Source organism: Arabidopsis lyrata (genome assembly GCF_000004255.2).
Source record: "Arabidopsis lyrata subsp. lyrata unplaced genomic scaffold ARALYscaffold_7, whole genome shotgun sequence".
NCBI classification, from domain to species: Eukaryota; Viridiplantae; Streptophyta; class Magnoliopsida; order Brassicales; family Brassicaceae; genus Arabidopsis; species Arabidopsis lyrata.
Genome location: NW_003302549.1, coordinates 5,971,111 through 5,984,934, shown reverse-complemented (window position 1 = coordinate 5,984,934; position 13,824 = coordinate 5,971,111). Strand labels below are relative to the sequence as shown.

General features: G+C 36.2%; 3 protein-coding genes across 4 annotated transcripts; all 3 read left to right on the top strand.

The window, feature by feature from the left end:
* Positions 1-902: 902 nt before the first annotated feature.
* Positions 903-3,444, top strand: LOC9305604. Of its 2 annotated transcripts, XM_021019306.1 has the most exons (5): positions 903-1,124; positions 1,217-1,361; positions 2,196-2,651; positions 2,868-3,008; positions 3,096-3,444. In XM_021019306.1, exons 2-5 carry the CDS (start codon positions 1,257-1,259, stop codon positions 3,174-3,176), a joined length of 783 nt encoding a protein of 260 aa, XP_020874965.1. In that variant the 5' UTR covers positions 903-1,124; positions 1,217-1,256; the 3' UTR covers positions 3,177-3,444. The 2 variants fall into 2 exon arrangements, with proteins under 2 accessions (XP_020874965.1, XP_002869533.1); XM_002869487.2 differs by having other exon boundaries at positions 903-1,361.
* A 902-nt stretch (positions 3,445-4,346) lies between these two features.
* Positions 4,347-10,741, top strand: LOC9305603 (histone-lysine N-methyltransferase ATX4). Its single transcript, XM_002869486.2, has 23 exons — positions 4,347-5,776; positions 5,862-5,917; positions 5,987-6,200; positions 6,400-6,528; positions 6,627-6,695; positions 6,790-6,858; positions 6,944-7,035; positions 7,127-7,219; positions 7,392-7,527; positions 7,649-7,751; positions 7,842-7,941; positions 8,120-8,244; positions 8,344-8,489; positions 8,607-8,711; positions 8,959-9,023; positions 9,116-9,329; positions 9,413-9,499; positions 9,583-9,642; positions 9,735-9,824; positions 9,914-10,000; positions 10,088-10,162; positions 10,237-10,337; positions 10,425-10,741. Exons 1-23 carry the CDS (start codon positions 5,009-5,011, stop codon positions 10,513-10,515), a joined length of 3,075 nt encoding a protein of 1,024 aa, XP_002869532.1. The 5' UTR covers positions 4,347-5,008; the 3' UTR covers positions 10,516-10,741.
* A 465-nt stretch (positions 10,742-11,206) lies between these two features.
* Positions 11,207-13,211, top strand: LOC9305602 (abscisic acid receptor PYL10). Its single transcript, XM_002869485.2, has 3 exons — positions 11,207-11,534; positions 11,627-11,845; positions 11,932-13,211. Exons 1-3 carry the CDS (start codon positions 11,412-11,414, stop codon positions 12,136-12,138), a joined length of 549 nt encoding a protein of 182 aa, XP_002869531.1. The 5' UTR covers positions 11,207-11,411; the 3' UTR covers positions 12,139-13,211.
* The last annotated feature ends 613 nt before the right edge of the window (positions 13,212-13,824 follow it).

Genomic DNA, 13,824 nt, shown 5'->3' with positions numbered 1-13,824 from the left:
TTAAATTTAGACAAGAGTAATCTAGTAAACAACTTTGGAACTAAAGCATTCTCACTGTTAAATCTAGTGATTAGCATTCAACAAAAATAAATTATAATTTTCGCACGGAACATATTCTGAAAATTTTCACATGTCAATTTTGTCATTTCCTCAAAACTCATATATAATTTCTTTAAAAAATTGGAAATCACGGGACCTCACTCCCTGGCCATAAAGGCTAAAAAGCAGATCCAAGAATTGATTGATTATATGAATTTGGTTACAAAGTACAACCAGATTGTATTCTATGAACGTTTTAATTGTTTCCATTATTTATGGATTCATGATAGAGAACAATATCACTCAGAAGTAAGTTTATGTCGCGATTTACAAAAATCCCACAGCACCATAACCTCGCAATCGCATGACGTAAAGGAAAATGTCAGAGAGAGTCACAAGAACATAGGACCTACACTAAACATGTGTTAGTGACTAGTGTCTACACTCTACAGTCACCTACTACGAGTTGCTAAATGCTACTACTACATGTCTACATGTTTAATTAGAACCTGCAAAAAATTAAACTTGTTTGTCTTCTAATCCCAACAGATTTTGTTTTTATGTACTGATTAACCACTGCTTTGTTACAACAACTTACAACTTGAAAGGAACGTTACATGAAATAACTCTTCTGATTCATGAATCTTCTTTATACTTACAACATTGTTTAAATACTTCGAAAAGAAGATCAAAACAAGTAAATTAGTATCCGTTTCGCAGTCGATGTTTATACTTAAAAACTCGTCCGATTTTTCTATAATTTTTAGTTTGGAGTTTAATCGAAGGAGTTACCGATTTCGAATTTCTTGAACTCCTTAGAGATTTAAAAGAAATAAACTAAAGAAGAATAAAAAAAGTTGTGCATAAGAAATATCTACACTGAAATAGTGTCAGTGGGGGTTACATTTTTTTATTTTTTCTGTTTTCATGTAAAAATTTATTTCAATGCAAAAATAATTAAGAAAGTAAAATCTATAAATGGGATTCAGTGCACCAATAATTCTACACAAAAAAATATCAATATCAGCCTCTCAACATCACAATAGGCAAGAGGAGGGGCCTAAGTACACAACTTTCCCCTCAGGGTATGCTCCAAATTCCCAACTTGGCCTCTCTTTTTCATCTTTTGGGTTTTTATGTTCACTCTTCTCTGCTTCATTCCTCTTTCTACTTCCAGGAAATAAAAAATTTCTAATCCTAGAGCAAAAGAATCAGAAATGTATGCACAAACTGGCTTAGCTTTCCGATTCATGCAGAGTTCTTCTCCAGAGATTCACCAATTTGAAGACCTCTTTAAATCCTACAAGCTCTCTGATGAAATGGTTTGTCTTTTGATTTCAATTTCAATTCCTTTTTTCTTGTCACTGCATTGATTATCTGCTTCTGGGTTTCTTGCCTTTGCTTGATCTTTGATGAAATTAAGTCACTTTTCTCTTCCTTGTTGTGTTAATGAAGAAAATTGGAGTGTGAAGGAGATGGTAAACACTAATTAGTGGATATTAAGGGCAAAGTTTTGTGCTTTGAGTGATTTTCTTGAGAAATTTTGTGGTAACTGGAAACTTGATGCGATCTTTTTGCTGAGCTCACTCACATCTGTTTTGGCTTTTAAAAATTGGGTCTTTCTGGGCAGATGAAGAGACGGAATCTTCTGCTACTGATTGATGATGCTTGATAGAACAAAAAAAAAACTCAACTTGATTTTTGGTTTTGAGAGACAGTGAATATAAAGGAGACATTTTTATGTGTTTGTGATGATGGGAATGACCATTTTCTCTTTATTCAAGCTGGAGTGAGAACTAAAATAGCGTATCATACACGATTGACAACAAACGTTTGTGTTTTTAGACTACCAGATTCCGTGTCTTTAAGACTTTTGTTTGTTTTTTTCAGTTATTCTTTTGCTCTGATTGGGGTTTGTCGATTCATAGTGTCATTATCTTACATTCATTCTCTACTATCACTGTAACAAAGAAGAAAAATTCCCTTTCCTCTTACCCTTTTTGAACGAATTCATTTTAAAGAGATCTCTGTGTGTGTGTATAAAACCAAAGAATCTCACTGTTTCTTAGTCAAGTTTTGAGTTGTGATCTTGTAGTTTGTGGTTTTGGTTCTCTCTTGTTATGTTTTGCTCATTTTTCTTATAATTTGTGAAGCAGAACAATCTTGTTGAGGCATGTGAGTATGATTTTGGAGAAGAGAGTGACCTATTCAAAGCCCCTGAGCCGATCATTGAAGAACCAATGCTAGCTGTTGATCCTCTCTCTCAAGAGCTTGTTGAACTAGGTGATCTCGGGTCGTTGCAGAGTGACCAACAGCTTATAGACAATGCTTTCTACGAGTGTGAGCAGGACCTCCTGGTCAAATCAGCCATGGAGTCTCCGCTCTCCGAGGTACTAGACATCAAGAACATCACTTTAGTTGCAAAAATGGACACTGATGTGAAGAGTAGTAGTGTGGTCGTCTCTGATGTCCCAATCCCAAAGAGTGTGAGCTCGGGAAACCTGAGCTCAATGGATATGGTACAGCACGAGGATGCAGTGATTCAGAGCTTCCCTGATTTCCCTCCAGTGGACTATGGCATGAGAAGAGCGTTTAGTGAAAGCGATATACAGGTTCGAACTGAAATTATTAATAATACTCATTTGATCATTGAACTCAATATATACATATGCAAGTGTTTGCAAGATTTTGGACTGTGTTCTTTCTTGTTGAATCATCGATATTTCAGAGAGACCTTTCCCAGACCTAGATGACTATATATAGATATGATGTTGGCAAAAGTTATCATGTGTATGTTCATCACTTGAGGATCTTTTGTATTATGACAGACACTGGGAACTACAAATGCGGGTCATGTCCAGTCTCAGCTGGATCGAATAATCATAAGTTGCACATCTGAGGACCGCCGTGAGAAGCTTTCTCGATACAGGAACAAGAAGAGCAGGCGAAATTTCGGGCGTAAAATCAAGGTAAAGACCTAAAAAAATGGTTTAGGTTTATATATCAAACCCGCTTTGTTTGAAACTGAACTCTGGATTGTATCTGTATGGTTACAGTATGCTTGCAGAAAGGCTCTTGCAGATAGTCAACCGAGGATCCGAGGAAGGTTTGCGAAAACAGAGGAGATGCAGAAATGAGTATTAGTTATAGGTCTGATGCGGTGTTAAGAATATAATCCCACCCACCTCTCGTTTTGTATATAAGGGGGTTTGTCTGAATAAGAAGTAAGGATTAGGAAGAAAAAACAAGTTGTAGTAGTTACTCAAGTAATGATGCTTATGAAGTTATCTATCTCTAAAAAGTTTATTATATATAGAAGCTGTTTGATATTCCTCTCTATGGTTTGACCGTATGTATTATATTCTTAGTTTTGTATCAGTTGATATAATAAATAGCTTTTGACTTTTGATGAATGTACATGGGGATCACCTTTCGAAAATATGAAAATTGAAACTTGAGCCAAAATCTGGTTTAGTATGGTCTTAGTTCCTTCCACACATACTTTCCCATTTGGATATGGCATTTGGATATGGTTGTGGATGCAACAAACCTGTTGACCATGTTGAGATATATTTATAATTTAATTAAAAGTTCTAATATATCACAACACGAAGCTGAAGTTTTTCAATATTCTATGTTTTGCAATCCTCCTCAAATAATTGGTGAACTTTATTAATGCTTTGCGATGAAGAACCGTTCATTCTTGGCGAGTATGTTTTGGAAGCCAAGAATCAGCCCAAACCTTAAATTACCATTTCCATTGAGAAATCTTTAACCTTTGTATAAGTAAATCCAACGGAACTAATGTTTACTAGATAAATAAATCAACCCAGACAACCCCTCCTAACGAACGTGATTGGTTTTTTTGTAGTTGAGAAAATCACAGAGCTTCTCGGTTAGTTCTAAACCGGAAAACACCAGAGAAATTGTATTATTACATAAATACCCTTATAAGAATTGTGAAAAATTGGTGGGAAACTTTTCTTTCGATATATGTATTTTTTGTTTCCATTTTGTAGCTGCTTCTTCCATCAACCTCACTCACCGGTGCATCTAAAACAGAGAAACAAATATTTAAAATTTTACATGTACAAAGATACGACATGTCTCCTGTGTAACAGTGTAAGAAGAGCGTTTCATGGATTGATAATTTTGTTGTAATCAAACTCGGTATGAAGTAGTAAGAAGTACACTGTCGTAGCCGTACAATGTAAGTTCCATTGCAGCTTCCAAAGATTTTCGAACCTTACTAGAAAAAACATTTTATCTGATTTTCATATCAAATTAAGAAGAGAAGAAACTAGTAAATAAAAAAAGACACGATCTTTGAATTGGTTCCGAGAAGAGAAAGAAAACGAGGAAGAAGAAGAAAAAGCGTGGGCGATGATGGCGCAGGTTAGCATAATCATAGTAATGTGCACATTCACGCTATTCAGAAGGTGACGCCTGATCCAACGACCCACTTCTGCTGCATCTTCTCTCTCTCTCTCTCTCTCTCTCTCTTCAACTCTGTCACGCCTTTCTCTCTCTACCAAAAAAAGAAATTTTCAATCTTTCGATTAAAAACGATTCCTTGACAACATTTCTTCCGGTTTTATCATCCAAATCATAAGAAAGGACGCATTTTTATTTATTCTGGAATTTTTAAGAGAGATATAGAGCGAGAGAAGTTAGGAACAGATCTCTCTCTCTTTCTCTTTTCGCTCATTCGTGCCAAACGTCTCTTCTTCCATTAAAAAAAAACCTCAATTTTGTAGCTTTCCTTGTTTGATACAACGGGTACGCGATTTTCAGTTCTGGGTCAGAGGAAAACGGAGGACTTCTTCTCTCGAGTTTCTTAGAGCATCGGAAATTGAGGTCTAGATTAGGGTTTGTGAGAAATTCGAGATTTTTTTGAGAGGTTTAGTTGCTGATTCTTGTTTGGAACAGTGATGCTCTGATTGCTTTCTGAATTTTTATAAGAAAGAGAATGATAATCAAACGGAAATTTAAAACCCAGATACCGAGTTTGCACCACTCGGGCAATGAGTCCAGAAAGAAGAGAAAGTCGAACTTGGGAGGTTGTTACTATCCTCTCAATCTTCTCGGAGAAATCGCCGCCGGGATTGTTCCAGGAAATGGACGGAATGGATTCTCTGCTTCCTGGTGCAATGAAGTTTCCTGTTCGATGAAACCTGTTGAGGTTGAAGAGTTGATTTCTAAGAGAAGATCCGATTCCGGCGCTGTGAGGGATCCTCCTCCGGCTGAAGTCTCACGCCCACCGCTTGTTCGAACATCTAGGGGACGAATTCAGGTGCTTCCTTCTCGATTCAATGATTCGGTGCTCGATAATTGGAGGAAAGATAGCAAAAGTGATTGTGATTTGGAGGAAGAACTAGAATGCAGGGATGATAAAGTTGTTAGTTTTCGGGTTCCTAAAGCTAGTAATTTGAAAAGCAAGGAACTTTATAGGAACAGTAAGTATAGTGCATTGTGTAAAGAAGCAAGGTTTCACGAGCAACGTAATGAGGCTCGTGCTCGTGTTGATGAGAAGCTTCCAAATAAACAAGGTACTTTTGGGCCTGAGAACTTCTATTCAGGTGACTTGGTTTGGGCAAAGTCTGGGAGAAATGAGCCGTTTTGGCCTGCCATTGTTATCGATCCAATGACACAAGCACCCGAGCTTGTTTTGCGTTCTTGTATACCCGATGCTGCCTGTGTTGTCTTCTTTGGCCACTCTGGGAACGAGAATGAAAGGGTACGAAGAGACAAATGACTTTCCAAATATGGAATCTGGCCTTCTATTAAGTTTTCTATTTCTGACTGTTGTTTAATGTAAGCAGGACTATGCATGGGTGAGGAGAGGGATGATCTTCCCTTTTGTGGATTATGTTGCCAGGTGGGTCTCTTGATTATCAAAAGAGAAGGTCTTAAATTTGGATTAGTGTTTAATTAGCTACTTATTCAGGTTCCAGGAACAGTCTGAACTGCAAGGTTGCAAGCCTGGGAATTTTCAGATGGCACTGGAGGAAGCATTTTTGGCAGATCAGGGATTCACGGAGAAGTTGATGCATGATATTCACTTGGCTGCTGGCAACCCGACTTTTGATGATTCTTTCTACAGATGGATTCAAGAAACTGCGGTCTCAAATCAGGATCTCAATAACAATGCTCCAACCCAGGCAAGTGTCTCTGTCTGTGAGTTTGTTGTGCAGGGGTTCCTTTTCATTATAACGTTCTAGTTCCCAAAACAACACAAGGCTGCTAAGAATTTAATTTCATGCCTCTTGGTCCATTTTTATATGACTTTTTTTCTTATATCTTTTTGTGTAAATCTCCTCCAATTTGGGTAATGTATCTAATTAACTTTATGCTTTGCAGGGGCTGTTAAAGAAACACAGAAATCCACTAGCATGTGCAGGATGTGAAACGGTCATTTCTTCTGAGATGGCAAAAAAAATGAAAGCTCTGATTCCTGGAGATCAGTTGTTGTGTAAACCATGTTCAAGGGTATGTGGGATCCCTTGTTCTGTGATTATTCTTAGTTTAGTTTGAAGTGATGCAGAAACAGTTGCATACGTGTAAGCCTACTTTGGTTGTTGTTGCAGTTAACAAAATCAAAACACATTTGTGGTATATGCAAGAAGATAAGGAATCATTTGGACAGTCAAAGCTGGGTACGAAAGCAAATATATTAGGTTCTATAATGGTATAGCTTCAGGTTTTGGTTGTTTTCTATTTTGACCTTTTGATATCCGTGTGGTAAAATAGGTGCGCTGTGATGGTTGTAAAATCTGGATACACGCAGAGTGTGACCAAATATCAGATAAGCATTTGAAGGTATGTTAATTTTTGATTTCATCAAGGTTACCCTACTATCATCTGCTTGTGTGTGTTGAGATCGAGCTCATTTTATGGTCTGAAGGATTTGGGGGAAACAGATTACTACTGTCCTACTTGCAGAGCTAAATTTAACTTTGACCTATCAGATTCAGAAAAACAAAACTCAAAGTCAAAGTAGGCCTCTTCGTCTTAACTTCTATTATTGTTTTCTCAACAACTGCCTTTTGATTGCCAAATGTCTAAATTTGGGAGTTTTCTGGTACAGACTTGGCAAAGGCGATGGTCAGATGGTTCTTCCTGACAAGGTTATTGTTGTATGCGCTGGAGTAGAAGGAGTTTATTTTCCGAGGCTCCATTTGTAAGCAGATACCATTTTAACTTTTCCTTACATTTCCCCAACTTCTCGCGATGAGTTTTCTTCTAAAACTAATTCAAAGCAAGAAGAGATTGAGATTTACCTCACCTAGATTTTCAAGTTTCTTTGCTGAAAAATTTCCAGAGTCTTCTTACTCCATTTTGTTTATTTACAGAGTGGTATGTAAGTGTGGCTCCTGTGGACCCAAAAAGAAAGCCCTTAGCGAATGGGAAAGACATACCGGATCAAAGTCAAAAAATTGGAAGACCAGTGTGAAAGTCAAAAGCTCGATGCTGGCACTAGAAGATTGGGTTTGTACAATTACTCTTCTGGTTTCTTTCAGAGATATTGGCGTCTTTCTTTGATTTTGTTCTGACTTACATAAAAGTAAACTGACATATATTTCTACCATACCATTCACTTACTCTGCAGATGATGAAATTAGCAGAGTTACATGCAAATGCTACTGCAGCTAAAGTGCCTAAACGACCTTCCATAAAGCAGAGAAAGCAGAGATTGCTTGCTTTTCTATCAGGTATAAAAGGAAAGGGAATCCTGTAACATGTTGCAAAGTTTCGAGTGCTTTTGTGATGCTATTGTTGGCTTTTCCTTTCGTTGTTGGCAGAGACATATGAGCCGGTTAATGCGAAGTGGACAACAGAACGATGTGCAGTTTGCAGATGGGTTGAAGATTGGGACTACAACAAGATTATTATCTGCAACAGGTGCTTTTTAATCTTTTTTTGCTCTAGTTTTGTTTAAAAACCATGATTTCATCTACCTGAATAAAAGGACCTGCCGTTAGACATATTTTTGCGCCCAATCTTTGGCTGTGTAAGTATCATCCATTATCATTGTTTCATAAGCAACTTAAGATATTTGTTTCTTTCATTTTCTTGTCAGATGCCAAATAGCAGTGCATCAGGAATGCTATGGCGCTAGACATGTGCGTGATTTCACCTCATGGGTCTGTAAAGCATGTGAGAGACCAGATATTAAGCGGGAGTGTTGCCTCTGCCCTGTAAAAGGTGGCTTTATAAAGCATATTCAGCTTTTTCACATAAACATATGGCACCACTGCCTATTAACTAAATTCATTGGCTCGGCTATGTTGTCACTGATGATAGGAGGTGCATTGAAGCCAACTGATGTGGAAACGTTGTGGGTTCATGTGACATGTGCTTGGTTTCAGCCTGAAGTATGTTTTGCAAGTGAGGAAAAAATGGAACCTGCAGTTGGGATTTTGAGTATTCCATCAACTAATTTTGTGAAGGTAAATTTAATTTTAACTTATTGTGTTTAATTTTGGATGCACTAGAGTACTCTTTTCACAACTGTCTGCGAGCAAAGCTAAATTGCAATAAATCTTATTCGTTTTGATGGATTTCAGATATGTGTAATATGCAAACAAATACATGGCTCGTGTACTCAGTGTTGCAAGTGTTCTACATACTATCATGCCATGTGTGCCTCCCGAGCTGGTTATAGAATGGAGGTATGCTTACTGCTTGACTGTTTCTGATCTTTCCTCATTAGATCAGACAAAATTGACTTTCTCTATACATGCTTTTGAACTAACTGGAACAATCTTTTTTATATAGTCGTTTGAGGTGAAACTGGTATCCGATAGATAATGTGTTTTGAATCTTTAACTTTATAGGAACTTAAGTGTTCTTTTTTCCTTAGCAATTTATTATCTTACTCCTTTTAAATAGGCATATTTCCATGCATTTTGTATGTAGTTGCACTGCTTGGAGAAAAATGGTCAGCAGATTACAAAGATGGTGTCCTATTGTGCTTATCACAGGTGAAATTTCTCAGAAAACTGCTTAAAGAAGTTTTGGTATTAAGGTGTCGGGTTATGATATACAAATTTTCTCTATTGTTACTGGTGTGTAGGGCTCCAAACCCAGATAACGTGTTAATTATACAAACTCCTTCAGGGGCATTCTCTGCAAAGAGTCTTGTCCAAAACAAAAAGAAAGGTGGTTCCAGACTTATTTCATCAATCAGAGAAGACAATGAAGAGTCACCTGCAGAGGATACCATTACACGTGATCCATTTTCTGCTGCTCGTTGTCGAGTATTTAAAAGAAAGATCAATAGCAAGAAGGTAATATTGGGTCTTATCCACAAAAATTCTGTATGTTTCATTGCAAATCTCCTTTGTCTAGTAGGCTGATCTTTGTTTTGTAGAGGATTGAAGAAGAAGCCATTCCTCACCACACAAGGGGACCACGCCATCATCCATCAGCAGCAATCCAAACTCTAAACACATTCAGAGTAAGAAAGTCTCCATGCAGTGCTTCTACTCCGTTTCTATCTATTATTTTGGATCTGACATTTTTGGGTTGTATCTCCTGTAGCATGTGCCGGAAGAACCAAAATCGTTTTCTTCTTTCAGGGAACGACTTCACCACTTGCAGGCAAGCATTCTCAGATGTTTGACGAGGTTGCAATGTTCAGGTTTTCTTTTTGTATATTATCAAATGTAACATGTTTTTGTTTCATGTGACAGAGGACAGAAATGGATCGGGTCTGCTTTGGGCGATCTGGAATACATGGATGGGGTCTTTTTGCAAGAAGAAATATCCAAGAAGGAGAAATGGTATGTCAGCAGACCCATTTGTGATATTGTGTTTGGTCTATTTGGGTTGAGAGGAGTGTTGACTGTTGAGAGATGCTATTGTATTTCAGGTTCTTGAATATAGAGGGGAACAGGTGAGAGGTAGCATTGCAGACTTGAGAGAAGCACGGTATCGCAGAGTAGGGAAGGATTGCTATGTGAGTTGAAATAGTTTCCCTTTTATCTTCACAAATTGTCTCTTCTCTCTCTATCTCTCTTAACCAAAAGAAGGATTTGTGTTGCAGCTTTTCAAGATCAGTGAAGAAGTAGTGGTTGATGCTACAGATAAAGGGAATATAGCTCGACTCATCAACCATTCGGTAAGCTGCTTGGACTTTTTACTTATAATAAATATAAAGATTGTGAAGCCTAAATAAAAATACATGGTGTGCAGTGTACGCCAAATTGCTATGCGAGGATTATGAGTGTGGGAGATGAGGAAAGCAGGATTGTCCTGATAGCCAAGGCCAATGTAGCTGTGGGAGAGGAGTTAACGTACACAACACATTTCTATATACCATTCTTCAATCTAAAGCTGATCGACTGTCATAGTTTAAGAAATGTTGTGTGTTGTTTTGGCAGGTATGATTACTTATTTGATCCAGATGAGGCAGAGGAACTCAAGGTGCCATGCCTATGTAAAGCCCCCAACTGCAGGAAATTCATGAATTAGAATAGAAAACCTTATTGTAGGGTCTTGAAGTTTACTTCACACGCTACAACATCTAGAAGAAAAGAAGGACAAAGCAAGATTGTCTCTTTTTGCTCCATAAACAATAGATTTATAGGTAGAGAGAAAGCTAAGTGATCCAAGTCCGATATCTTCTGCCTCTCTGTATAGACAAACTCATTTGTTTCACCATTATCCTTCAAAAATTCAATTTCATTCATTTTTCTTTCGCGCCGGTTTATCCGTTTATGAATCGTGCTTTCGTCGTCAAGTGCCATGTCAAACGAATGGGGGTAGTTTGCCTAAAATATCTCGTAATGGGCTTTAAAGAGTTTTTTTTACGGCCCAATTAACGCGAATATGAATTGCCTCTTATCCATTTCAGATATTTTGAAAGCCACACAAGGTAAACTGCATAAAGGATAACATCTAACTACGAAAAATGTTTAGGTGTCAAAAATGATAACAATTCCATAAGAAAATATGTTTAGGTGTCAAACTATATATGAGCAATTCTAAAAACATTCTAAAGATATTCTGATTCTGAGTCATTGACAAGCAAGAAATTTGTGCTTATGTGTTAAACTTATAGCATTTTGTTAGAGATATTTTTCATGAAATAGTATAATGTTACAATCCTCTACAATAATGTCAACAATCCGTCGATCTGTATTTGACATGTCGGATCATAATCCAAGAAAATGGGAATACAGATAAGTTAAAAATAAATTCACTCATAGAATCTTGGAAGAGTATGTATATTGGTCAATATAAAAGAGCATCCTTTAAATAGCAGCACTGGTACTGTACTATTGAGTGAAAAAAAGCAAAGGCACAAAATATTTAAGTATTTTTTTTGTCCAGTCAGCTTATTTAAATTGCTGCTACTTAAGAGAACGATGAACGGTGAAGAGACAAAGAAGGTGGAGAGCGAGAACATCAAGAGGCACCATAGACACGAGCTTGTAGAGAATCAATGTAGCTCTACACTCGTTAAGCACATCAAAGCTCCTCTGCATCTCGTAAGCTTTGCTCTGTTTTTCAAATGTTATACCGTTAAAAGATACGATTTTTGAGATGTTAATGATTTTGTTTTTTTTTTTTTGTGTAAAAGGTGTGGTCACTTGTGAGGAGATTCGATGAACCACAAAAATACAAACCATTTATCAGTAGATGTGTTGTAGAAGGGAAGAAGCTGGAAATTGGCACTATACGAGAAGTGGATCTTAAATCTGGATTACCAGCTACCAAAAGCACTGAGATATTGGAGTTTCTTGACGACAATGAACATATTCTCGGCATTAGGATCGTTGGTGGTGATCATAGACTCAAGGTAAATTGGAGATTCCTTTTACTGTTTTTCCGACAAGATTATTGTTTTTAAAAAAACAAAATTTAATATGTTCTTTATCCAATCAGAATTATTCTTCAACCATTTCGTTGCATTCGGAGACGATACGCGGGAGAATAGGGACATTGGTCATAGAATCGTTCGTGGTGGATGTGCCGGAAGGTAACACAAAGGAAGAGACATGCTTCTTCGTGGAGGCTTTGATTCAATGCAATCTGAATTCTTTAGCAGATGTTTCCGAGCGTCTAGAAGCAGAATCTATGGAGAGGGTATGAGTTGATGACTTAAGAATCTTTTTAATTGGAAATGGAGGAAGAATACCAAAGAAGATAAATAACTCTTCCCTTTCATAGCAATGTCTATGTTTTCTCTTCTTTTATTTCCATTTTGTGAATTTTTGTATATTATTGGAAGTTGGAACTACATGATTTCGAATAGCTGTCAGACGAAAAAAAAATGATTCGAATTTGTAAGTGTTTATATAAAATGCTTTTTCTATTTTTAATTATTTTCACATAAGAATATAAATAATATATCATGACAATTAAATTAAACAATCCTGTATATTTTTCGTTAGTTTTGATACTTAAACTAGTGGAGAAAATGGGCTTTATAATAAGGCTCATCGATTTATACAATCTTCTCTTGTACATTACAAATCTACAAAAGAAAGATAAAAGAGTGGTTAGGATAGTTTGTTAATTAGATTTGGGCACAAAGCTTACAAAACATAAACAACCTAGAAGAAAAACTAATACACAAGATACATTACCTTCAAATCTCTATCTTTGTGGTGCAGTGTTTCGTAATTGGAGATCCATTTGATGAAGAAGTCATCTGAAGATGGCATCTCCCAAGCAAACTGAACGTGTAATGCAGTGAAGCCCAAATAGCCTTGAGTTTGAATGTGGCTACGATCTGCAGATCAATCTTGTTGTTCTAAAATTGTTGCTGAATCTCTGCATTCTGGATGCTGAAGTCCGGGAATTTGGGTCTGATCACCAGGATTACAACCATCGTGAAGATGAGAAGAATGACGGCGCTAAAACAAGCCTCGCTACAAACCAAACCCAGGGTTTCGTAGTTGGCTCCGGTAGAATCAATAAAATCTAAGAGAAGGTGTTAAATTACAAAAATAAAAGAAATGAAAAATATATAAAAAAAATCTCTAGTTAAACAACATCTTTTATTTTTCTCTTGCAAATTACTTCTACAATCCTAATTTACTAGATTATTACAAATGTAAAATTTATACAGAAAATGGCAATAGAGTAATTAATGATGGTTTATAAAAATATTGACAAAATGAGCAAAAAATAAACAAAATATAAGCAAACATAATAATATAGTCAAAATAACAAAGAAATGACAAATATATAAATTATATTTTGAAATTTAAGACATTAACTTAAATAGATATTTACTTTCATTAATTCAGTTGTTTTACTACTTTAATTTTATTCATTTTACTAAACTGATTTTGGTTATTAATTACTTAAATTTCTACTAATAACACTAGATATAAATTAAATAAACATTTTCATTAGATTTATCTCTTGGTAGAGTACCTACCTAAACAAATACAAAAAAAAAAAAACAGTTAACCAAAATGCTTATCTAATGCATATTTAAATGTAAAACTTTATTATATTTGTTTAAGTGGATAACCTAGCAAAAAATAAAACACTTTTAAGAGGGAAGATGAAGAAGAAGAAGATGTAAATAAAGGTATGTATTAAGTTTCATAACTCAAGTTGTCAATCAAATAGCTGGATCTATCTTGATGCTACTAAACAAACCAACAAAATTGATTCTTATTATGAAAAAGTATATGAACGGTAAAACAAGATATAAATCGTTCTAACATGATTTGGATTAAATACGTTTTCAACATTAATTTTTTTATCCTGTATATTTTAATGGGAGACTCACAAAAATGCCCTTTTTTTAATACCCCTTTT